The sequence below is a fragment of the Triticum urartu genome, chromosome 5, assembly GCF_003073215.2.
Source record: "Triticum urartu cultivar G1812 chromosome 5, Tu2.1, whole genome shotgun sequence".
Taxonomy (NCBI): Eukaryota; Viridiplantae; Streptophyta; class Magnoliopsida; order Poales; family Poaceae; genus Triticum; species Triticum urartu.
Window position 1 is genome coordinate 619,907,656 of NC_053026.1, and position 26,649 is coordinate 619,934,304.

At 40.8% G+C, this 26,649-nt stretch overlaps 1 protein-coding gene across 1 annotated transcript; it reads right to left on the reverse strand.

The window, feature by feature from the left end:
• Positions 1–11,609: 11,609 nt before the first annotated feature.
• On the reverse strand, positions 11,610–24,881 carry LOC125507558 (ABC transporter B family member 11-like). The gene is made up of 11 exons (XM_048672100.1): positions 24,621–24,881; positions 24,366–24,420; positions 23,977–24,152; positions 23,163–23,384; positions 22,613–22,851; positions 17,197–18,142; positions 16,192–16,208; positions 14,505–14,733; positions 14,102–14,359; positions 13,813–14,028; positions 11,610–13,584 (listed from the first exon to the last, which is right to left on the reverse strand). The coding sequence occupies exons 1-11, from the start codon at positions 24,852–24,854 to the stop codon at positions 12,931–12,933; spliced, it is 3,246 nt and encodes a 1,081-aa protein (XP_048528057.1). The 5' UTR covers positions 24,855–24,881; the 3' UTR covers positions 11,610–12,930.
• Positions 24,882–26,649: the final 1,768 nt, after the last annotated feature.

Consider the following 26,649-nt stretch of genomic DNA (forward strand, 5'->3'; position numbering starts at 1 on the left):
ATAGTAATGGCGCACCGCATGTCTGGTGCGCCATTAGTGTCAATTCCATCTATAGCCCTTTTCCTAGTAGTGATTAGCGGCGCGTCCGAGGTCGTGCCCTTATCAGTTTTACCATGAGAGTCCATCATACCTACCTATGGATTGAGAAAGATCCTTCAAGTAATTTGTCATCGGTGCATGCAATAAAAGTTGCTCTCTAAATATGTATGGTCTATTAATGCGGAGAAAATAAGCTTTATACGATCTTGTGATGTGAAAGAAATAAAAGCGATGGATTGCATAATAAAGGTCCATATCACAAGTGGCAATATAAAGTGGCGTTCTTTTGCATTAAGATTTTGTGCAACCAACCATAAAAGCGCATGACAACCTCTGCCTCCCTCTGTGAAGGGCATATCTTTTACTTTTATCTTCTACCTTATATAAGAGTCATGGTGATCTTCACCTTTCCTTTTACATTTTATCCTTTGGCAAGCACAATGTGTTGGTAAGATCCAGATACATATAGCTAATTAGATGGGAGTTTTCATGAACTACTATTGTTGACATTATCCTTGAGGTAAAAAGTTGGGAGGCAAAACTATAAGTCCCTATCTTTCTCTCTGTCCGGCTAAAACTTCATAACCATACATATCGCGTGAGTGTTAGAAATTGTGGAATACTAAATGATAGTTGAGTATGTGGACTTGCTGAAAAGCTCTTATTGACTCTTTCTGATGTTATGATAAATTGCAATTGCTTCAATGACTGAGCTTGTAGTTTGTTAGTTTTCAATGAAGTTTATGATTCCTACTTGAAATTGTGATTGAATTGTTACTTTAGCATAAGAGATCATATGACAATATATATATATATATATGTGTGTGTGTGTATGTGTGTGTATGTGTGTGTGTTGCTGTTCTAAGAATGATCATGATGCCCTCATGTCCGTATTTTATTTTATCGACACCTCTATCTCTAAACATGTGGACATATTTATCGTTATCGGCTTCCGCTTGAGGACAAGCGAGGTCTAAGCTTGGGGGAGTTGATACGTCCATTTGCATCATGCTTTTATATCGATATTTATTGCATTATGGGCTATTATTACACATTATGTCACAACACTTATGCCTATTGTCTCTTATTTTGCAAGGTTTACATGAAGAGGGAGAATGCCGGCAGCTGGAATTCTGGGCTGGAAAAGGAGCAAATATTAGAGGCCTATTCTGCACAACTCCAAAAGTCCTGAGACTTCATGGAAGTCATTTTTGGAATTTATAAAAAATATTGAGCGAATAAAATACCCGAGGCGGCCCACACCCTGGCCACGAGGGTGGGGGCGCGCCCTACCCCATGGGCGCGCCCCCTGCCTCGTGGGCCCCCTGGCAGGCCTCCGGTGCCCATCTTCTGCTATATGAAGTCTTTCGTCCGAGAAAAAACAAAAGCATGCTTACGGGACGAAAATCCGCCGCCACGAGGCGGAACCAATCTAGGGCTCCGGCGAAGTTGTTCTGCCGGGGAAACTTCCCTCCGGGAGGGGGAAATCATCACCATCGTCATCACCAACAATCCTCTCATCGGGAGGAGATCAATATCCATCAACATCTTCACCAGTACCATCTCATCTCAAAACCCTAGTTCATCTCTTGTATCCAATCTTTGTATCCAAACCTCGGATTGGTACCTGTGGGTTGCTAGTAGTGTTGATTACTCCTTGTAGTTGATGCTAGTTGGTTTACTTGGTGGAAGATCATATGTTCAGATCCATTATGCATATTAATACCCCTCTGATTATGAACATAAATATGCCTTGTGAGTACGTTTGTTCCTGAGGACATGGGAGAAGTCTTGCTATAAGTAGTCATGTGAATTTGGTATTTGTTTGATATTTTCATGAGATGTATGTTGTCTTTCCTCTAGTGGTGTCATGTGAACGTCGACTACATGACACTTCACCATTGTTTGGGCCTAGAGGAAGGCATTGGAAAGTATTAAGTAGATGATGGGTTGCTAGAGTGACAGAAGCTTAAACCCTAGTTTATGCGTTGCTTCGTAAGGGGCTGATTTGGATCCACATGTTTCATGCTATGGTTAGGTTTACCTTAATAATTCTGTTGTAGTTGCGGATGCTTGCAATAGGGGTTAATCATAAGTGGGATGCTTGTCCAAGTAAGGATAGTACCCAAGCACCGGTCCACCCACATATAAAATTATCAAAGTATCGAACGTGAATCATATGAACGTGATGAAAACTAGCCTGATGATAATTCCCATGTGTCCTCGGGAGCGTTTTTCTCTATATAAGAGTTTGTCCAGGCTTGTCCTTAGCTACAAAAAAGGATTGGGCCATATTGCTGCACCTTATTTACTTTCATTACTTGTTACCCGTTACAAATTATCTTATCACAAAATTATCTGTTACCAATAATTTCAGTGCTTGCACATAATACCTTGCTGAAAACCGCTTATCATTTCCTTCTACTCCTCGTTGGGTTCGACACTCTTACTTATATACGGGGGCAGGGGTGATCACCCGTTTGACATGTGATCTCAGTTTTGTCAGACTTGCATCGACTAGCGCAAGGAACAAGCTTGCTAGGTGTAATTACTAGTACTATATATGAACAAGCTACTCAACAAGATCAATTTTAAGATCTGGCTGGTAACATGGCTCCCTTTGTTTCTAAGCATTGACTCCAAAGCATGTGATACTCTGAGAGTAATTCTAGATCCAAAACTCAAAAAGGGTAATTATGACTTTTACAAAGTATGTAGCTGCTAATTAAGATTACCATGTTGGGCCATTTGATGGGATGCCCATAGTTCATTGTTGTTATCGAGGAGAGCCACAGTGGGGCGGGTCTCTTCTCTGGGCGTCGCACCGGACGGGGTCCTGGTAGTCGACCACGCGGTGGTCAGAGGCGCACCACGGACGACAGCGATGGTTCGCCCAATCTGGGTCTGGGCAGGCCGCCGGCGGCACGGGTCGTCAGCGTGGCCTCCGGGAGGCAGAGGACCGGCATTGGGCTGGTGGGTGGTGGCGGCGCTGGCCTGCTGCAGCGTGGCGGCCGGGGCTTTGCGGGCCCAATTCAAGCCTGGTCGGACCAGGGGTGGCCTGGTAATGCCCCACTACCGCGTCCGGAGGACGACCACGACAGTGCTGGAGGCACGGGCCTCCCGCATGACGGCGGTGGAGGTGGTTTCCTCCGGTGCTACCACTCCTGATTTCTGGCGCTCCTCTCTCCGTCCTCTTGGCCTCATGGTGGTGATCTCGGTGCGGCGGCACAGGGGGCTTCAAGACCGCGGTGGCGCATGTAAGTGAGCTCCAAATCGGTTGGGCAGTGGAGTTCGGGATGCAGGAGAAATCCCTGCTGGTTCTTCCGGCACCGACGTGGTGACGTCTGCGGGTGCCGCCATTCCTACCCGAAGGGTGCCTGTGGTGCCCATCCCCCACTCCCCACTGCGTGCCGGGGGAAACCCTAGGACCCGTCCGGACAGCATTGTCGTCGGCATCCCATTCCTTCTTAGAGGTGTTGTTTGTTTCGCGGTGGTGCGAAGCCTTGGATGGTGGCGGGACGATTCCGTTGGGCGCATCGATGGTGGTTCATCCACGCTTTGTCATGCTGCCGTTGTTGGCATTTGTTCTTTTTCTTCGTTCTTTCTCATTTCTTTTGGGCTTGATGTGCTGCTCGCCCTAGCTGCTGCTATGTGATCGGATTTGGTTGCTTTATAATATAAAGCGGGGGGAAACCCGTTTTTGATAACCATCTGGTGACTACCTTTCATTTTTTTAATAATTTTGTTGTGCGCATGCAAAGCTTAGATGGAGTATTTGGTATCTTTTTAATATTAATAAATTGGCTTTTATTACAAAAAAAAAAAACCTTCACATGGGCCCTTCTCCTCCTGATATGTGCGCTTGACATGTTTGTTTTTAACTAGGAAAAGGACACTCGTGCGTTGCAATGGGATAATAAAATCATGGTCTTAAAATCAAGTTTAAAAATATTCCCACTCCATATATATACGTGTATTTGACAATTTGTGCACTAACCAAAGTGTATGTGGACGGAAGACAAGTGCATTCTAACATGCTCACAATGGGTTGATGTTGGATTTGATCCTTGAGGCGTATTTTTAGTACATGTATCTCCAATGACCAAGTGTTGCAACGGGAGGAAAAAATATCATAATCTTCAATGACCATGATCACATTTGCTGCACCACTGAGATACACTATCATTGTCAATTTCGTGAAATCATATGTAATTTTTTAAACTCATGAACGTATTTGAAATCGTGAACATTTCTTAAATTCATGAACACTTTTACAAATTTTCAAACAATTTCTAAAATCAGGAACATTTTGTGAATTCATGAACATTTTATACTTTTCGCAAGCATATTTTATAAAATTGTAAATATATTATTAACAAATTTCTTGAATGGACGAACGTTTCTAAGATGGACAAACATTGTTTTGATAATTGGTGATTTCTTCAAATTCACAATCATTTCGTGAAATGATAAACAATTTTTCAAACTCATGAACGTATTTGAAATCATGAACATTTTTCAAATTCATGAACACTTTTACAAATTTTCAAACATTTTCTAAAATCAGGAACATATTTTGAATTCATGACCATTTTATAATTTTTGCAAGCATATTTTATAAAATTGTGAATATATTTTTTTAGCAATTTTCTTGAATCAGCGAACGTTTCTAAGATGGACGAACATTGTTTTGGAAATGGGTGATTTTTTTAAAAAAAATCACGAACATTTTTCTATTGGACAAACATTTTTTTGAAATGCATGATCATTTTCCGAATCAGCAAACATTTTATGGATACATAAACTACTTTGTAAGTCACCAACCGTTTTAGATTTTTTCGGATATTTTTTCATACATGAACGTTCTTTGAATTGACGATTTTTTTTCAATTTCATTAAAAAATTTAATAAATGAACTTTTTAAAATCATGAACATTTTTTTATTTCCCAAAACTTTGTCTTCAAAATTTCAAATATTTTTAGAATAAGAAAATCTTTTTTAAAGCACGAACATATTTTATATCCACAAACATTTTTTAATTTATTAAACATTTATCTATACCAATATAAAAAGACCCAAGGGGTCAGATCCAATTAATCTCGGCCATCAAATCATGTCAATCCAATGATCTAGACTGCTTCGATGTCGAGCGCTCAACACGTTTAGCGTGCAGTTAATTTCATGCTAAAAATAGTGCTAATCACATAATAACACGGAAATAATATCCTACTTAATATCCGCATGCACTTAATATAGTTTCAAATTAACGTGCATTAAACGTATGCATTGACTAGTTTTATAAGTGTATGTATATACCATAAAAAATGTTTGCGTATTCACTACAAAAAAATTATGTAGTCCGTTGCTTAGTACGCATGTGGATTTCGCCAAAAAAAGTACGTACATAGGGTCTTAGATCATGAAACATGTATAAAGAGAGAACCTTGTGCAAGTACAACATGCCCAAGGATTATAAACCTTTCCCGAATATTAACGTTTAATTTTGCATGTTGCAATATAGATCGCATGTATGAAATATAGATGGATTGTGCGCCATTGATTAATATTGCACCATAAATAGCATATAAAAATATTTGACATGTAAAATAACATTGTATTCAAATTCTACACATTTTTCTAATCAAATTTCATATATAACATGTTAAAATTGGAGTTGCGGTTTAAAAGATATGGCTATTTGAAAAGAAAAATATTCTCAATAGACTGCGGGGTTATTAACACATATATCAGGGGGTTCATGTAAAACTGTAAAATAACGATTCGCTGGAGTTAAATATGAACTGGTGTATAACTTAGGAGGTTTTGTGTAAAACGCAAAAAAAAAACGATTCATTCTGACTTAAGGGTGGACTGCGGGTCAATTTACGGAAAAGACAGGGGAGTTTCTGCAAAAATACGTGACGTACGACCAGGCACACTATTTGCTTTATTATTATGGCAGATTTCCCAAAACTTTTTCTTCAAAAGTTCAAACATTTTTAGAATAAGAAAACTTTTTTCATAAAAGCGCGAACATCTTTTGAATCCACATACATTTTTTGATTTATTAAATTTTTATTTCATAAGTGTACGTATATTCTATAAAAATGTTTGAGTATTCACTACAAAAAAATTGTGTATTCCGTTTGTTAGTACACATGTGAATTTCGCCAAAAAAAGGTACATACATAGGGTCTTAGATCATGAAACATGTACAAAGAGAGAACCTTGTGCAAATACAACATGCCCAAAGATTATAACCTTTCCCGAATATTAACGTTTAATTTTACATGTTGCAATATAGACCGCTTGTAAGGAATATAGACGGATTGTGCGCCATTGATTAATATTGCGCCGTAAATAGTATTTAAAAAATATTTGACATATAAAATAACATTGTATTCAAATTCTACACATTTTTCTAATCAAATTTCATATGTAACGTGTTAAAATTGAAGTTGCGGTTTAAAAGATATGGCTATTTGAAAAAAAAATCTTAAAACTATAAAATGACGATTCGCTTGAATTAAATATGAACTACGGGTTAATTAGCATATAACTCAGGGGGTTTTGTGTAAAGCACAAAAAAACGATTCGCTCTAACTTATAGGTGGACTGCGGGTTACTCCCTCCTTTCTGGTTTATAGGGCTTATCTCAAAATTTTAGTTTTTCCATTTTATATGGCTCAATTTGGTTGTTCCCATCACATGTTCAGACTTCAAGGTGCATTAAATCATTGCATGCAAGTATTAAGAGAAAACTGACCAATGCATGCACTTTATTCATGCATGCATTGCAATTAATGCATTCATAAATATAATTTTTTGAGGAAAACAAGAGCATTAATTAGGTGCTTTTGCAAACTACAAAAAATATTCCACCACTTATCATCTGCCTTGGTTGGTGAGATTTTCGAATTGAGCCTTATAAACCGGAAAGGAGGGAGTAATTCACGAAAAATACAGGGGGTTTTCTGCAAAAATACGCGACGTGCATCCAGAAGCACTATTTACTTTATTATTATGGTAAATTGCATGGATCTAATTTAACTACCGACCATCACTTTGAGATCATTACAGTGATCCAAACATGTCTCTTCTTTAGGCTGCTAGGGATTAATGGTTGCCCCAGTATACAATAGTGCCAGTAGTTAACTGAATGCTGATGTCGAGCCGTTCTTTTCATTCCTCCCAAACATAGTAAATAAGTTTCTAGTGCATTTAACCAAGGCAGAGCTACCATGTGTACCTTATACAGTATGTGAGAATTAGAAGAGCCAAGTTAACAGTTTTCATAATTAGAAGGTACTCTCAAAGGCTAGTAGTATCAGCGGCGGAGTTATGTGTAGTTCTAAGGGGCCGCTGCCCCCCAACCCTTGCATATTTATTGAAAGAATTTTTTAGAGGATTAAATTATGAATAGTTCAGTCATTTGGCCCCCAACATTGCATATTTTCTCTTTGCCCCCTCCCCGCTTTCAATTCTCCTCAAGCTCCGCCGGTGAGTAGTAGGTAATATTGTTGGTTTTGGTATTATAGATGTTGATACTTAATTATATATGGTTGGTAAAAAACTTTAAAATGGTTTGACTTTGAGAACAAAATACACCACACATAGTTCAATTGTATTGTACTGTTTTGCAGACGTCTGTTTCCTTTTTATCTGCGAAAATAATTTGTTTGTTTATTATTCATATGCATGGCAGATAATATGGGGAGGAAGAGACATCAGGTGGACACGTATAGAGTCGAAGAATTGCGACAGTTTACCGAGAATTATCAAGATAAGCTTGGTGAAGGTGTATTTGGAGTAGTTTACAAGGTACACATGAGTAGTTTACCTAATGTTGATGGCCAAAAACACCATAATCAGATCCTTCTCAATACAAACTGTGTAACACATCATGGGATGCATCTTTCTTCAAAACATAAATCATTTCACACCAGTAACATATTACATAATTCAGGCATTATGAGCATTAAGCAGAGGCATTAACATTGATCAGGGCACGTGGAAATATGGGAAACTGATTGCTGTGAAGGTGCTTAAGGAAAGATGGGTTGAAAATCAGCAAAATGAATTTAAGAGAGAGCTTAAAATCCTTAAGACCATCACGCATCCAAATATTATAGAACTTGTTGGATTCTGCTATCAAGTTGGAAACAAGTATAATACTACCACAAGTGGGGTTCATCAGATCGGTGCAGCTCTGTGCTTTGAGTATGCACCACCACGGAAGCCTTAAAGCATATATTTCTAGTAAAATACAATATATTTGGATATGTTACTTTGATCATAATTTTTTTTGCTTCAAAAAAGCATAACTGGAATAGAATTTTCTATGCACTTCTACATTTCAAGGAGATACACTTGATTGGCGCACACACTATGGAATTATTAAAGGGATATGTGAAGGATTGAAATATCTTTATCATGATCACCCATCAAGAACAATTCTGCACCGAGACCTAAAACCTGACAACATTTTGTTAGATGATGACATGGTTCCAAAGATAGCGGATTTTGGTACAACAGAACTTTACAATAACCAAACAACAGCGCTGACAAATATTTTCGGTGCAGCTTCGTAAGTATAGTTCATATTTGTGATGTATACCATGCAAACTAACTGTGGTTGCACTTTATCTACCGGTTCTTATATAATAACAACATGTCACATTGTTTTCTTTTTTAAGAGATAGCCAACCGCGACATTGTTATCTAAAAAACAAAAATGGAAACCCCTGACATTGTTAATATGATGCCACATGGGAGGTATGCGACACCAGAATTTAGAAACAAAGGACTAATCTCAAAAACATGTGACATATTTAGCCCTGGTGTCATAATCATGGAAATAGTAGCCAGGCCTAGTGCCTATGATGAAATAGATGACATATCCCACCAACAAGCTATTGAACTTGTAAGCCAGAACTATTCACTATGTCTTGTGTTCTTTCCACCCTAGCAGATAATGTGTCAGTTATGATTTATGTTCTCATGATATAGTTTGCTTATATCCCAATTTTATACAGGTATGTACAAAATGGAGAGACATGGTAGATGAAATACGCCTTTATCAAGTAGTAACATGTTTGGAGCTAGCCAAAACATGTTCACATATCGAATCAAACAAATGTACTAGAATAAAAGATGTCATGGAAAAGCTGGATGAGGTGGACAAGATGGTTCCAGAAGAAAAAACAGCAGATAATCAAGTATGGCATTCGATACTCAGTCTGTGACTCTCAACATATGGGATGTCTTCACATAGTTGTAGCATGTGCATGTAATTTCAGATTGCTCACTTGATCTTACATGCATTAATATTCCTGATTAAGGTGCCTTAGGGCATGGAAGAAGGCGTCAAATACAAGCAAGGCAAAAACAGCCATGTTAGAGAGGAAAAACAGCATGACACACTAGGTATTGTTCAAATACATCCAATGAATTGATGGTTTCATGCTAGTTAGCTTTTATTGAAAATAAAAACTTTATCGATGGTTTCTTGTCCTCCATGTGTGCCAGATAGTACAGAGATCGAGTCACTTCATACGTGCATTGAACCCAAGGTTGTTGTACATGAATAGATAAAAATAATAAACAATTTTTCTGCGTTGCTTCGAGAAGGATCATATGGAATTGTTAGAAGGTACTATGACTAAGGGGCCATTTTATTATTTCCCTACATTAACCGCCTCTACATTTGAAGTAAACATGTGTCAGCGTATATGGAAATTAGCGGGAATTTGTAGATAACATTACAATTCTTCATGGCTTGTCTTCCTGTTCGATTCGCGAGCTCTACAAGAAAATGCATGTTCTTTGGTTGCTAGTGTACAATGATTTTTTTCTAAGGAAGTGAAATGGATTTGGGGAACTGAGAGTGCCATAATGAAAAATTAATTATTGGATAACATCTTGATATTGTTTATTTCATGTTTCCTTTTTTCTTACAAGTTAAAAAAATCATTGTGACTCAACCTCTAGATTAAGTTTAGATTTATTTCTGTTCATGTGATATTGTTACCCAAATTTTGTCACAAATTCTCATGATTATTAGAAGTAACAAGTCAATAACACATGCATTGTGCACTAGCACTACCGAGATATGTCTCTTTTAATCTTCAATCGATGTTGTTACAACTCAATTTCGCCCGATCTTTGTTTATAGGATAGACGTTTTTTTGTTATCTTTGTAGCCAGTATACTTTTCCAATCGTCTATAGACCAGCTCCTTTTCCCTTAAGCTATTTGCTCATTTTGAATCTTTCTATGTGCTCTTCGTTGGCTTATAGTGTCACCCTAATGAGTTGATATATCAGGTTGTGCTTTGTGCTATGAACATGAAAAAGTCTCAAATCTATAGGATTAAGGATTAATTCTACCAAATAAACAATAAATTAGACTGGGTTCAAATTAGTATGAATAAAAAAATTCATTTTCTTGATGATAAGGTTAACCTTTTTCACATGAGGCCAAAATTGTATTTCTTTGCTCAAAAATTTATTAGATTTTAACTTTTATTATTTGCATGGACTCTTTGGCGCAATATTCATACTTTTTCTTCTCTAATTCTAAAGAAGATTTAATTAGTTCTGCAATAATTAGGATATATATATAGATATCACATGCATGGGATCCACACAACTAAGTTTATCATTTTTAATGCGGTAACAAAATTAAAACTGGTGTCTGTTACCTAAAACAAACCGAGTGACATGCATTGACTATTGGTGCACAAATGAGATGACCAAATATGAATTTTAGTAACCGTGCAAATTGCCTGTTCGACGTATCAAATTAAATGTGGTGTCGTGTGTATCCAAATTATAATATATGGTGCAAATTGTTGTACCTGCACAAGTAATAACATACATAGAACATGATATCATGAGCATGCATGTTTTGATCAGGCAATATATGAAGATATAAAAGAGGTTGTTGTGAAAGTGCTTTGCCAGTTGCCCGAAGGAAGTGATAAGGAGGAGGAATTTAAGACACAACTTCGAATACGTCCAGGTCTAGGGCTCAGGTATCAAAATATCATACAACTTGTAAGTTATTTCTATGAAGTAGGTCCAAGAAAAAATAGATTCATAGGAAAGACTGAAACATTATTCCTACACGCTGCTCTCTGCTATGAATATGCACCCAACGGAAACCTTGCAAGATATACTACTGGTATAGTGTTTTTCTATACTTCATATGTTTAACATCAGTTACAATGTTATTTCAATTTGAGAAACTTATGTTTGGTTTATTGATTCCATAGATGAAGGCGATGGAAATGATTGGCACACATACTACAAAATAATAAGGGGGACTTGTGAAGGATTGAGTTACCTTCATAATCACCCTTCAGGTCCAGTTCTCCATTTGGGTTTAAAACCTGAGAACATTTTGCTAACTAGTAGCATGGTCCCTAAAATTGGAGATTTTGGGATGTCCATGATTTTTGGTTACCGAAGTACCAAGTTCGAAGAGTTTCTTGGTGTAAGTTATCGGTAAGTTCAATTTGAATCCATGTGAACTCATAGAAATATATGACTAAATAATTAAACTTTCATTGGTTTGAACAATATACTCCCCCAATCCATCTTAATTGTGGCTGAATCGGATGTATCTACAAATGCTTTAGTGCTAGATACTCCCTCCTTCTCATATTAAGTGTCACAAAAACATAAAAATCTAGCATCCTCCTCCTCCTCGTCTCTTCTCTCCGGTCACGTGCCATGGCCTTCCCTTAGCGCTGCCCCTTCCACACCGGAGCAGCAGCTGCCACGGGCGCCGAAGCACCGGCAACAGCAGCTTTTGCGGGAGCAAAGCTGCTAGGAGAGCCGGACACCGGAGCAGCTGCTGCTTTCCCCAGCGCTGGTGCCAGGCGGGGGCGGCGGAGGGCACGACATGGGGCGGCGGCGGAGCTATGTTGTGCGCCTCCCATCTGACCAGCCATATGCTGCACGAGAGCATAGGCCCGTGCAACAGCCGCACACGGGCGCGGGTAGCGGCGGAGCTCTGCGGTGCGCATCCCTGCCGACCCGTCATATGCTGCATGGGCGCACGGGCGCGAGCAGCAGCCGCGGTGGCCGCGCACGAGCGCGAGCAGCAGCTGTGCCGGCCGCCCACGGGCACGAGCAGCGGCGAGGCTGCCATGCTGCAGGGCGGGGGCGGTGGAGGCAGATCCGGGCCGTGCTGCAACATTCCCGCCGGATCCGGTGCCGGACGGGGGCGCTGGAGGCCGATGTGCCCGGATCCGGCGTGGGGCACGGCGGAGGGCATCCCGGGGAGGGAGCGCGGCGTCGGGATGGCATGGGGAGGCCGGCGGTGGAGGTAAGGTCGGGACGTCCTACACGCAGGGGTGTGGGTGTTTTTTTTTATTTGACCACACATGTTTTTTCTATTCTGAAGAAGAGAGGGATTTTTTGGTTAAAAAAAAGTATCTCTAACGACGTCAAGCGTGAACAGTTATGCCACATCATCATTTGCGGGACCTATCAGCCATAATTTTCATCAAAACGTTCAAAGCCGTCAACTAGTTTTTTTGCAAATAAAAAATAAAAATAAAATCGCAGCATTAGTGGTTTTGGCACAATTCTGTAGAACTGTGGTTTCTGCAATCCTAGTTTTTAATGTCGATGTTTTTTTAATTCACTCCACATTATTGTGTGTGTTGGAGAAGAAAAAAAAGTAAAATTCTGTGACCATCAATGAAACTAAGAAAGCAACATTTCTGAACTTTCTGCGTGCAGCCCGAAAAACTGAAGGTATGAAAATTTACACATAAGCTTACGTACGTTTCCACAAGAGTGAGTTGCTGGTTCTAACTCATAAAGAATTTGTTCTTGCGTTTCCATGGGAGTTTTGGGGGAGAAAGATGAGTGTCATAGTCATATGCCTCCTTTCTCCGCGTAGCTAAGCTCGACAAGGGAAGCGTAGGCTCCATCCTTTATCTGCATCAGTTGGTCATGCCTCCCTTTCTCCGTGATCGTCCCGCTCTGGACCATGCAAATGATGTCGGCACCTCTTACCGTCAACAGGCGATGTGCCACCACCAAGGTCGTCCTCCCAACCATCACCCGGTCCAGCGCCTCCTGCACCACACGCTCCGACTCCGCATCCAAAGAGCTTGTCGCCTCGTCTAGGAGGAGCACCTTGGGGTCCTTGACGACGGCCCTCGCGATGGCGACGCGCTGCTTCTGCCCACCTGATAGCTGGATCCCCCTCTCGCCGACTACTGTGTCGTAGCCGTCAGGCAGCCCGGAGATGAAACGGTGTGCGTTGGCAGCTTCGGCAGCGGCGACGATCTCTTCTTCAGATGCCTCCCCCTGCTTTCCATAGGCTATATTGGCGCGGATGGTGTCGTTGAACAGCACTGGCTCTTGCGCCACAAGCCCGATCTGCTGCCGAAGCCAGCTAACTTTAAGGGTCCCAAGCTCCACAGAGTCAAAAAGGATCTTTCCTGAAGTTGGGTCGTAGAACCTCTCGAGGAGCGCGATTGCAGTGGACTTGCCACCACCACTCTCTCCAACAAGGGCAGCCGTCTGTTAAGATCCATATTTCACCAAATTAATTAATAATGTTTCGTACCAGCTAGCAAAATATTTTTTTAGAGAAAAACTAGCAATATATGGTAATGTGAAAAGAACACTAATCTCATTTACTTGTATGAGTTGAGATGGAAAGTAATTAACCACCTTTCCAGAAGGAATGCTCGCGGTTAGATCATTCAAGATTTGAACATTTGGGCGTAAGGGGTAGCTGAAGCATACATTCTGGAACTCAATGTCGCCCCTCGCACTTGCAATCACCATACCCTCCTCACTGCTGGAATCTATCTTGGATTTACGGTCAAGAATTTCAAATAAAGAGATGGCCGATGCATTAGCCTTGGCGCCATCCGCACCTGATGCGCTACCTCGTGAGATCGAACCAGAAGCCAAAACTAATACAAAGAACACCTGAAAGTAACCAACGAATCCGTTAACCTGCAGCCCCCATTCAGAACGGTTAACACTGCGACTAATAACGAAGTAAAACAACTGCTCGAACCCGAAATACTTCAGGAAATGTTGCTGTTCCTTCCTGAACAAACTTTGCACCAACGTAGAAGCAGAGAGCGTATGCAAGGTAGAATACAAGGAATGTGAAGCCAAAGCCCATGCCACCAACAACACCTTCCCTCATTCCTTGTCTAGTCGGAGATTCACATTTCTTCTCATAGGCATCCATCACCTTCTGCTCAGCACAAAGGGAAGCCACAGTTCTGATGCCTCCAACCGCATCACACGCTACTTGGCTTGCTTCCTCATACTTTAACTGCATCGTCCCACTAATTACCAGTTAGATAAAAGTAATGTCCATGTGACGTATGCTTGTATAAACATTAATCATTCTGTTGGTGTTAGGAATAGTTTTGAGGTGAATAAGCAATAGTAATTGCTTGTTTGGAGCATGTACGCACCTTTGCATTTTTATGGCGACCTTGCAGGAACTTTGTTTGAGCATAGGTTTGGAAACCAAAAAAAGGAATCACCACAGTGATAATCAAAGCCAACTTCCAGTTTGCCATCATAGCTATTGTGAATCCTGACATGATGGTTGATACAGTCTGGATATTAAGTGCTAAATTGTCTCCAACAAGTCGCTTCACATTTTGAGCATCAGTCGATAGCTTAGCACCTAATGCTCCACTAGAACAAAAGTTGAAAGTTGTATAAGAAAATATGTTGCCAAGTATAGTTTCTCACATTTTTTTCTTAAAAATTGTCTGATGGATTAATTCTTAGTAATGATGAATTTAAAAAGAACATTGCTCAAGTTAGCTAGCTGGCATACATAAATGTTCCAAATACACATATTTGTTGTTCTTACACAAGATTATTCAGAAGGAATTTTTGCACTGCAAGACAAATCATCCATGTATAAGGATTCTTGTTAGGCATTTGGGATTCTTAGTGTTAGTTTTTTCATATAGAGATGCCGTATTAAATATTTTTAAAGTACAAGTTTAATCAGAAAATTGTATATGCCACAGTTGATGTTTTTGAATCATACGCGATGTGAATTTGGTCTAAGGCATGGTTTTCACTTTCAGTGAGATTTCAATGAAATGCACTGGATTTCATTAATTTCAGCAGACACTGAAATTTTTATGTTTCGGCCAAAATATTTTGGCAATTTCAGTAGTACACAGGAATTCAAATATTTTTCAAAATGTAAAAACTTTAATTGAATTCAAGTCAATATTTCAGCACTTTGGCTGAAATGCAAACCGAAATCAGTGAATTTCACTGAATTTTGATGATTTTGGTAGGTGCTAAATTTTCTTGAAACTGAAATTGAAAACCATGGTCTAAGCGCTTAAGAGCATACATCAACCAGGACAACCGTATTATACCTATAAATACTTTTTCAAAAATGTACACGAATTGTGAGGGAAAACATAGATTTTTGACAAACATCATGATACCAAAAAGGCTAAATGTTTAATAAAAAATAGGCTAAATGCAGACCTTGAGTGTTGAGGCTCATCAAACCAGCTAATGTCCTGGTGCATGACACTTTGGAATGTCAACGACCGTATGCGCTCCACAAGCTTGAGTATTCTATAGTCTCACCTAAATAGCTTGGCGTAATCATGGTCATAGCTGTTTCCTGTGTGAAATTGTTATCCGCTCACAATTCCACACAACATACGAGCCGGAAGCATAAAGTGTAAAGCCTGGGGTGCCTAATGAGTGAGCTAACTCACATTAATTGCGTTGCGCTCACTGCCCGCTTTCCAGTCGGGAAACCTGTCGTGCCAGCTGCATTAATGAATCGGCCAACGCGAACCCCTTGCGGCCGCCCGGGCCGTCGACCAATTCTCATGTTTGACAGCTTATCATCGAATTTCTGCCATTCATCCGCTTATTATCACACAGGCCAAACGGAGCAGGGAAAGGATGCCTACCACTTTGCCCAAAGGATGAGCCTTTACTAGTTGACCTCCTAAATGAGCTACCTTGGATTCCTGGTTTTCTACTGATAGACATATAGTCAAAATTGTTTTTCATCATAACATCCGGGTTTACGCCAGAGGCTTCTACTTCTTGCATAGTCTCTTGCAGATGAATCAGCTGAGAATAAGCACCTTCAGGTTTCATTACCAGTTGTACATGTGAACCTGCTCGAAATTCACACATCAAGTAGCAGGTCATCTACATACCATTTGTTGATCAAGGTGCTGAATGAAAATGGGAACGTATATTGATCGTAATAACATCTTATATTATGAGACAAAGGGAGGACTTTTTTGGAGTGTTGAAAGGGTGTATTCTGGTCATCACTCAACTAGTAAATTGAATGCTACCCTATGCGTTGATTACTGATCACAAACAACACTTTTATGTAGTTATTTCAGGACAACTTCAATTTATCTAGTTATGTTTTTTTTCAAAGAGCAAAAATGTGAAAGTGCCTTACATTATTTACAGTTATGTAACAAGTCATCTACATACTCCCTCCATCCGGTGAAGAGTGTACATATAGAAATTTTAGGACAAATTATGGAGTTAAGTAAAAAGTGCATTGGAAAGGTGAAAGATACTATCTCTTTCCTCTTTAATTACCCAACCCCCAATGAGCTAAGTGCGTGTAGAAATTAAGAAGACCATGTGTAGATTGCCATTGGTCTTGATTACCATGTGATGAGAGAGAAGTATTTTTTCTACTTTAAGGTGCATTGAAAAGCTAGAAGTACACTTTTTGTGGACAAATTTTGAAGCCAAATGTACACTCTTTACCGGACGGAGGGCGTAGACTCGTAGGACCTACAGAAGTTCTGTATACAAAAAATCATGTATTAATAGAAATAAGTAGGTGGGTATTCTATAATTTCAGCAAATGAGTTGTCAGTTTTCAAATGCATTACTCCCTCCATTTACTTATACAAGACCGCTAGTATACATTTCGCATCTATACAAGGCCACCAACACTAATCGAGGCAAATTAACAATATTTTCTCGTACTAGCAACCTGTTTAATACTTGCATGCATGCAGTCATAATGACAGTCAGCTACTTCCTCCACTCAGTTTCCTTGCATGCATGCGTCATATTAATGATCCCAGAAAATGAAAAAATAGCTGAGTTGCAAAGTAAGCATTAAATTTTACATTGATACTTGTAATCTGAGTCTGTGGCCTTGTATATAAAAATGGAGGGAATACCTTGTTCCACAATATTCCCATGTTGTAGGACGCATATGACATCAGCATTCTTTATTGTGCTTAAACGATGTGCGACGATGATTGTAGTCCTTTCTAGCATTATGATGTCCAAAGCATCTTGAACAATCCTCTCAGATTCCATATCCAATGCGCTGGTTGCTTCATCAAGTAACAATATTCTAGGGTTTTTAATAATTGCTCTAGCAATTGCAATTCTTTGCTTCTGCCCTCCAGATAGTTGAGTTCCACGTTCCCCAACCATTGTCTCGAGACCCTGCAATGTTTCAAAATATATAGTTCTAAGTAACAACGTGCGAGATAGCAACAGAATTAATATTATTGATGTTTTAATTATGCATTGTACATTTGGCAATTTAGCAATGAAGTTTTCCGCGTTTGCAAACTCGATTGCTCTTTTGATCTCAGCAAGAGTAAGACCATCCTTCCCGTAGGCAATATTTTCCCTGATCGTACTTGAAAACAACACTGGTTCTTGGCTGACAAGACCAATGTTTCCTCTTATCCACCCAAGATTCATTCTTCTAATGTCAACTCCATCGATCAAGACTTCCCCAGACAGTGGATCGTAGAATCTCTCCACCAAACTGACTACAGTTGATTTCCCACCGCCGCTCCCTCCAACTAGGGCCATTGTTGTGCCGCTTCGTACTCGTAAGGAGAATCCATTCAATACCAAATGATCAGGCCTGGTAGGATAGCTGAGATACACATCCTTAAGTTCAACATCACCCTTAATGTCTTCCAGTATGATACCTTTTTTGTCATATACATCAATATCTGGTTCTCTTTCTATTGTCTTGAAGATTCTATATGCTGCTCCTTGCCCTCCTGCAAAAGCAGTTATTGATGATGTTGCTAGACTTAAGGACCTGCAGAAGATGCATAACTCAAGTCAGAAACCAAAAGATCTTGAAAAAAGAGATGGAAGTTTCTATTTAGCACACTAGTTGATACCATACAAACATGAAGATGGCAAATTATGATTGCCATTAAGCATTTGCCTTGATATGGTATCTACTCATACTAATGCAACATTAAAAATATAACCAATGCCACGGAGAAAATGAGAAAAGATAACTAAAAGGAGCGTTAGCACCTAGTTTTGGTAGGTACCTGACAAAGCGAGGAGAACATGTCGAACACTAGGACCAAGATGGAATTGTCTGGTTCTTAGACTAGACGGATTAAGGAGCAGCCGAACGAGGAGCTGACTCAGGCATGGAGGGAAGCCAATACGACTAGAAGATTGCAGGGGTTGCGCCAAGCCAAGTTAGACATACAACGGGATCCCTCCCGAGGAACTAGGGATTCATATCTCAAAATAGCCGACTCAAGTTTCTTGTGTATTGTGCTTTAAGTCGGGCCCCCATGGAGTGTGTTTCAGTGTATCACCCCTGGCGCTGCGGGTACATGTTGGCTTGTTCGTGTCCGAAAACCGTGTATGTAAGGGGGGAAATTTATTGATTGCCTTATTGAGAAATCCTGGAGATAGAGTGTAGGAAAAAGGAACATGGCAATTGAAGATCGGTTTAGCAAAGCCAACCTTGGCAAAATGTTGGAGCAGAGGGTAGTGGAAACAATGCTCAATTGGTGCCTACGGGCATTCATGCCATTAGGAGCATCAGTGGCTGCCGATGGTGATGAGGGATATGGAGCCGAACAATTCCACGATAGAGAAAGAGTGGATGAGAGATACAAAGAACAAGCACACGAGGAGACCTGTAGCTAAATAACATATACGAGAACCTTGAGCGAAAGTGTTGAGTCAGGTGGCACGTGAGGATGACCCTCGAAGGTGACGAGTTCACCCATAGCAATCCGAGGTGCGGTGAAAGAAAATCTGAAAGTTTTATCACACATTGATGTTCTAATGTTTGTTCGATATGTAAAGTTTGAAGTTCATATGTTGTTTCATTTTAGAGAAACGAAAAAAGAGAAATCTTCTTGTTGTAAGTTAGTTGGAGAGTATGAATCTCAAAGCAAGGCTGGAGGGTTGAGGATAAGAGGTTCCATGTAGCCTGAGCTACAAAGGAACTTTGTGAAACCTATGTCATCGGTTTGTCATGCAAGGACGTGAATGTGCTGGCGTTGGCCACATGAAGCTCGTCAATTATGTCGAGGGATGGTCTAGTGATGACACCATCCCCACAAGAGACCACATTCTAAGGCGGTCGGTCCTTTAATCACGGCCAAGTTGAAACCAAGAAGCATGCCCACCCAGTTGAAACAGAGTTCCTAGACCAATTCCTTTGTCTGTGGGAGCTACATGTTGTTCTGACGACGACTCCAGACGAGATCGACGGTTGTTGATGCCGGATGGCTGCTACTCGGCCGCCTTCGCTTATGACATCCAGTTCGCGCCAAGAATCAGCCAACCTCTCCTTCATCCCACATGAAATATTAAGGCTGAACCAAAAGTCAAATTCTATCTCTGGTTGCTACTTTAGAACAGGAACCAGACTGCTGATTAACTGATGGTGACGGGTTGGTTGCATGTCACTGCTTGCTCTCTGTGTGATCAAAGTGACGGCGGCTCATATATCTTTGGACCGCTTCTTCGCCCGAGAGGTTTGGCATGGGTTTAAAAACTCGGACACCATTGCGGCCATCATTGCTTCATCTTCAACTACTATCAAGGATTGGTGGTGGAAAATGCTTAGGCTGGGAAAGCTTGAGGACGTGCGCAAGCAGGTGACCGCAACGGCCTATGTTGTGTGGAATCTCTGGAAGGAACGCAACCGCCAAACATTTGAGGGGGAAATGTGTTCGTCTGAGACAATTACAGCCATGGCGAGAGATGAGATAGCTTTGTTCTGGGAGGCTGTCTCTTAACTAGCTACTTCTTTATGTTTTTTCTCTCCTGAGTTGGTAGTGCTTCGCTTGCCACTATGTGGTATTGGCATTGTTTGTACCAAACCGTGAGACTTTAGTCCCTCTCCCTTCTATAATAAATTGCCAAAGCCCCAGCACGTTGCCCGTCAAAAAATGTTGTGTTGGGAAATGTTGACTAGTGTTGGTCAATGAGGAACTTGAGGTTGTAGTGCTATATTCATATGATAGAAGGCATGGCCCCAAGTAGGCATGTCATGGAGCGATGTACCGACTTATGTAAGTGATGAGCCCTATACTTAGGTGCCATAATTTCCAGAACAAGAACGGGATTGACCGGGTCACTAGTCCACCCATCAGGCCGCTGGTTCGGTCGATTCATGCGGAAAACAAACCACCATACGTTAACATGTAGGCTTGTTTGGAGAAAAAATGTATCGGTTGTATGTGGGCACTGATGTATGCCAAACAGCCTTGTAATAAAAAACATGGATGACCCTGGTTTAAGTTTTTCCAGCTAACTTGTCGTGGAATTGACACGGCAGATGTCCTAGAGAAAGGACTTAGTCATAGGGCCATCGCAACTGGGAAGCTTAAAGGGGTTAATCGGGACAAAGGACACGAAAGATTTTATACTAGTTCGGCCCCTTATGATGAAGGTAAAAGCCTACGTCTAGTCGTGTTGGTATTGCTGGGGTTTCAATTACCAAGAGGCTCAACTCACCGGCTTGGTTATCGATCTCTTGTTTCTTCCCTTAAGCCGACACCGAGTCGTCCCCTTATATACACGGGTTGATGCCTGGTGGCTTACAGAGTCCCGGCCGGCTCATAATCGTGTCCGGCTCGGTGACTTCCTTTACATGCCTTTCTTTACAAGTCTTTCCTTACATATGGCGGTTTACAATATCGGGCCTTAAGCTGCCTTCAGGCCTTTGGGCCTTCTATAAGATTTAACGAATTATCATCTTAATGTTTACTGGGCTTCTTGTGTAACCCGCCATTGGGGTTGACCCGGCCCCTCCTGGGCGGGTCATAACTGATAGTAATATCCCCAACATAACTTGTTAGTCTGGACCAATTTTTAAATTATGCCTTGTATATATAGTATGACGCCACATCCAAATCCCAAAGAGTTGCACTCCATGATGAATAACTCTATTAGGTATTGCGGTTAAACCACAAGGGCAGGTTCACCGCCGCCCTAACAGCCTAGATCACCTCCCTCTAATGAAGCTTGATGCGGGTGAGGAGATGGCGTCAACGTGTTGAATGAACTTTAACTAGTAGCCAACAAGTACCAAGAACCCACAAACACTGTGTATATAATTCGACGTGGATCCACTAGTTGTCCTTTTCCTGTACCAAATTGTCGAGATGATGTCTCCAAGGTAGGGGAAGGGCATCCCTCAAATTGGTGGTGGTCTTCTACTCGTGCGGTGGTCGGCCTTCTGCTCGTCCGATGGCCGGTCGGTGGTGCTATTGTCCATGAATTGGTGGTGGTGATCTAGATCCGATCGGTCAGATGGTAGTGACTGCAAATTATAATGTGGCGACTATCTATGGCTCCACGACAGCGGTGGTCATCGAAGGGTCTTCGGGATGAGTCACCTCTCCTGATCCGGTGATTGACTTTGGCGGTGAGATACAAATTATGGACAACGGCTTGACGCAGAGGGATGGTTGTGCAATGCCGACAGTCGCATCGCATGTAGCTGTTGGGATCATGAAAAAGTGGCGGCGACAACACATGAGTGATTTCGACGGTGGTGCTACTCGAGCATCTGGTCTCGAGCTCCTAGGCGAAATCCTAGGTCAAACCCGAGTGGTTATACTTGGCAATGGCGATGTTTTTTCTTACGTCGTTACCTTGTTGAAGGCATTACTGGAATATGCTGGACCGATTCCTTAGGTTGAAAACCTAGATTATAACCATGTGGTTGGATCCAGTGACAGCGGCACTGATTGTCGATCCCTTCCTTATTGAAGGCGTTGTTGTAGAAGAATCCCGTCGTTCATGTGCTGTAATGAAATAGTTGGTGCGGATGGTCATTGTTATAGTTTGCCGACCACCGGTCTGATCGCTTTGAGGCTTTCTTTATCGCCTACACATAGCTTTGGTCTTACATGACTTTGCTAGTTGCCGGTGTTTTTCATGAGTGTGTGAGTTGGTGTTGGTTGTGTGCAACCTAACTATGCAGAGGTCAGGTGTGTGTGCAACCTAACTGTGCGGAGGCCAGGTGTGTGTGCTCATTGTGTTATGTATTTCATTGATGCTTCATTTTGAGCCAATAAAATCCATTCATTGTCAATAAAGGAAATGGCCCCACTACTCGAAGAAGTTCATACAAAATATAAACTCCACCCTGTAATATACTCCCGGTATCCTCCATATGCGCCCACCTAGCTATAATCTCCACCCATCAACTACATCTATAACAAGTTTTAGTTATGTTTAACTATATATTATTAATCGGAATATTACTAGTTGCAAAACAATGTACGAAACTTACAGTGCACCAGAGAAGACAGCCAACATAACATTAATAATAATGCCACCATTATATCCTCCGTCGACTATCAGTTTAGCTCCATACCAAACTGCCAACCCATAAGTGCAAAACAAGGTTCCCGTTACTGGACCTAGTCCAAGCCCAACGACAGCACCTTCTCGTAGAGCACATTCATATGCATTTCTTACGAACTTATTATATGTAGTTATAGCTTGATTCTCACCATTGAATGAAACAACCTTCAAAGCATAGTAAGATAATAAGAAGATAGTGACACCAAGAATCAATAACAAAAACAATAATCTATTTATATTTGGTTTATTCCCCAAATAAGCACCAGAACACAAAGGCAACCGTTTCCTTTCACAAAATATTGGCGTCCAAATTAGCCATGTGAGTTTAGGCCAACTTTGGCTCAAGAAATAACTTAGATAGTCCCCCCAAAAGATGGAACCTTCCCAAAATGTTTGCATCGAACCAAACATTGGGCAAATTTGGTAGGAAAATCATTGGCTCTCATGGTCATGAGAACCAAACTAAGTAGACTCACCGTTCTAATGGTCCCAATAGTTTTCTCAACAATGTCTGCAGCATCACCATAATTTGCTTGCATTTGGGTAGAGAGATTCGTCTGTATCCTTGATACAATAAAACCGGCCACAACTACTGGAGGAATGCTTGAGAGCATAACAAGTGTCAAGAGCCATCCTCTCACAAATGCAATAATGAAGCCTCCAAAAAAAGTAGACAGGAGCTGTATGTACTTGCCAATCTAAGAGAATAAATGCATAGCAAAGTGTTAAATAAAATAGAACTATAGTTATTATGAGATATATACATACACACATAAATTTATTTGTTTTTTAAGGCTACCCAAAGTGGGAGTAACATAAGTGGTACTCCCTCCATTCCAAATTACTCGTCGTGGTTTTAGTTCAAAGTAATTTGGAACGGAGGGAATAGATGGTCTGGCAACTAGTTAATGAGGAAGGTGAAACTTGTGGTAACATTAATATGTTAATGTAACATCACCCATATCATTGCATAGTTGGGTAATATATGCGGATAAGAATGCTTTTCATTCTGATGTGTAGAAACAAACCATTTATCCAGCAGGCCGTGAGTAAATTAATACTGTACGTCATTTTTTTATCCTTTTCAATTACTCGTCTTTTCTAGAGAGCTAGTTTCCAGTTAGCGAACATACTGTTAGGTTAGAGCACAAAAGACTGTAAGATCATTGTACTATATTCTATGGCAAGAAATCAACAAGCTTTACCATATTGATCATAGACATCTGTAATCTTAGTGACACAATGAATAATGGGGCCTTTTTATGTACAAGTTTAGCCCAAACAGCTAACCTTTTCTCCAATGGCATCTTGAATGAGGAATGTGTCTCCACACATCCTCTCAACAACTTGTCCCGTGCTCATTTCCTTGTCGAAAAATGCAATGTTCTGTCTAAGGATCGCCTTGAGATACTGAGCTCTGATTCGTGCTGCCTGTCTTTCTCCAGTAATTGTCCAACATGACACCTCTATTGAAACATCAAATTAGTCGATCGGGAAAAGACTTTTCAAGTAATACCCATAAACTTTTCTCTGGATGGCCTCAAACTTAGGCTTGTATTTCATTTTTAAGTATTGCACATATATATTATTGCTAATTGTCAAAACCCTAAATTAGAATACAAAAGCAATTTTCTGTCGAGAAAGATATCTTAATTTTATTGCACATGAAAGCCACTCACGAAGTGCTGAAACAAGTCCTGCTCCAATACCCAGATAAACAAAGTTAATGATGATCTGAAAAACAAGAATGACCTGATTAGAAAATGGAAAAACCGCTCCAACAACAGCGCCCAGCTCTAGGAAACTAATCTGAAGCTGAACAGAGGGGGCGGCGGGATTTGCTGACGGCTCGAACCAGGGGAGTCAGCCTTGCTGACCCCTTGCCGACCCTGTGCAGCACGTCTGAGTCCGGCGAAAAAGATACGCGCACGCACCTTGCTGACCCTGTGCAGCACGTCTGAGTCCGGCGAAAAGCCGGCGGAGCTGAAGGCGTTGACGACGTCGCCGAAGATGTGGGTCATGACCGGCCGCGCCATCCCGTTGGCCACCGCGGCCACCGTGCCCACCGCCATCAGCGCCACGTCCGTCCTGTCCGCGAATGCGAACAACCGGTACAGCGGCACGCGCGCCGCCGGCGCCTCACGTCTAGCTCTCTCCCCTCCTCCCATGGCTCCCAACTCTTACTATCGTCTCGGTTGTTGGGAGGTGCAGACGTGCAGTAGCTTTGAGGAGCTGGCTGCCTGTATAAGCTTGGTCAACTCTCATGGCCGAGATTATAGAAATAATCATCGAATTAAAAAACGTGCATGACAGTGGTGTGTTAACGGGAAACCAACTACTCTCTCCGTCTAGATGTACAATAAGGCTAGCCATAGTGGGAGTAACTTAGGTAGTAACTTAACACATCCCAAGACAATTTTGCTTATGTGGCAACTATTTAATAAGGAAAGAGGTGTTTGTGGTAACATAATATGTTACTATAACATAGCGCTTCCCGAGACAAAATGAGTCTATGAGCTAATAAATGAAGCAATCTATGACACTAGTACTATGTTACTTTGCATTATGAAGATAATAACTTAGACTAGTGTCATATGCATGACACTAGTCTAAGTTACTCCCCACTATGACCAGCCTAATGGGTAGTATCATATCTTAGTATCATGCACATGATACTAAGCTATAATACTACCTCAGTAATGCACAGTATTATATACTAGTACCATAGGTAACCTTATTTATTGCCATGCATGACACATATTAGCATAACATTTAATATGATACAGTATCATGATATGATACTCAACACTCTCTTTCCTCATTTAATTCTATGCCACCTCAACAAAATAGTCTAGTTGGCATGCATGATACTAGCTAAGATACTACCATTACGACCAGTCTAAGTCATTTTAGGTTGTGCATCGTGATCAAGGCGGAGAGAAAAATGAGAAAACTTAATGTTTTTTTGCTAGTTAATAACATTGCATGCAATGAATTAATCACTGTATGTTATGTTTGAAAGTCTCAAGTCATTGAAAGCATGCACAGCCCACATCTCTTATTGGTTGATATGTTACGAAACAAGAAACGAGGAAGGAATTAATGTACCGTGCCTAAGTATTTTGGGATTATTTAGTTTTTATAAAATGACTTACACATCTAAACAGAGGAAATATGACCAATTCATTTTGGCCGCTTAAAAATTAGAACATAGTTAATAGTATAGCAGCTGCGAGAGCGGCGTTACGGCGGACGGGCTCGCCTGCTCCGCTTATATGGACCAATGGCACACATGCTCGTGGGCACGGCAATGATGACCAACGAAAATACTGGTTTGTATATGCCGAGGGAACAGTAAACATGCAGCTGTGGGCCCGTGTGTTGGGGTAGACGGACTTGATGCATTGCCGTCACGGCAGGTTGTCGTACTGTATAGTTGGTGCAGCATTGCAAAATGAAGATGAACGTCCTCTTTTTGATCGATATTCGTTTTTTTGCGGGGATCGATATTTGTTGGCATTATTAACTCATCATTTTGATGTAAATATTGTGCCGTCATGCTAGTGATACTGTTTGGATCCCAAAGCAACAAGCTCATATACATATCGACTCCCCCATGTCAGAAACAATTCAAAAATAAAGTGAACTTGCCACGTGGGAATTTTTTTCTTCTGAAAATGTTCACAAGATCGATGTTTCCTAATTTTCCATGTCGCAAAAACAATTTTACCTATATTTTCTTAGATGGTAAAAAAAGTTGTGGTATACATGTTATATACAGAAGGAATTGCCATGATCCATGTCAAAAACTATATAAAAAGTGAACATAAATCACAAAGCAAGTTTGCCATGCCAAAATATAGTGAAAATAATTTTTTTCATGGTAAGTTCAACAAAAATGTTGCGGGTAAGAAATTTGCCATGTGTAGGGAAGTGTAACAAAATTTGTACAGGTGACATGGT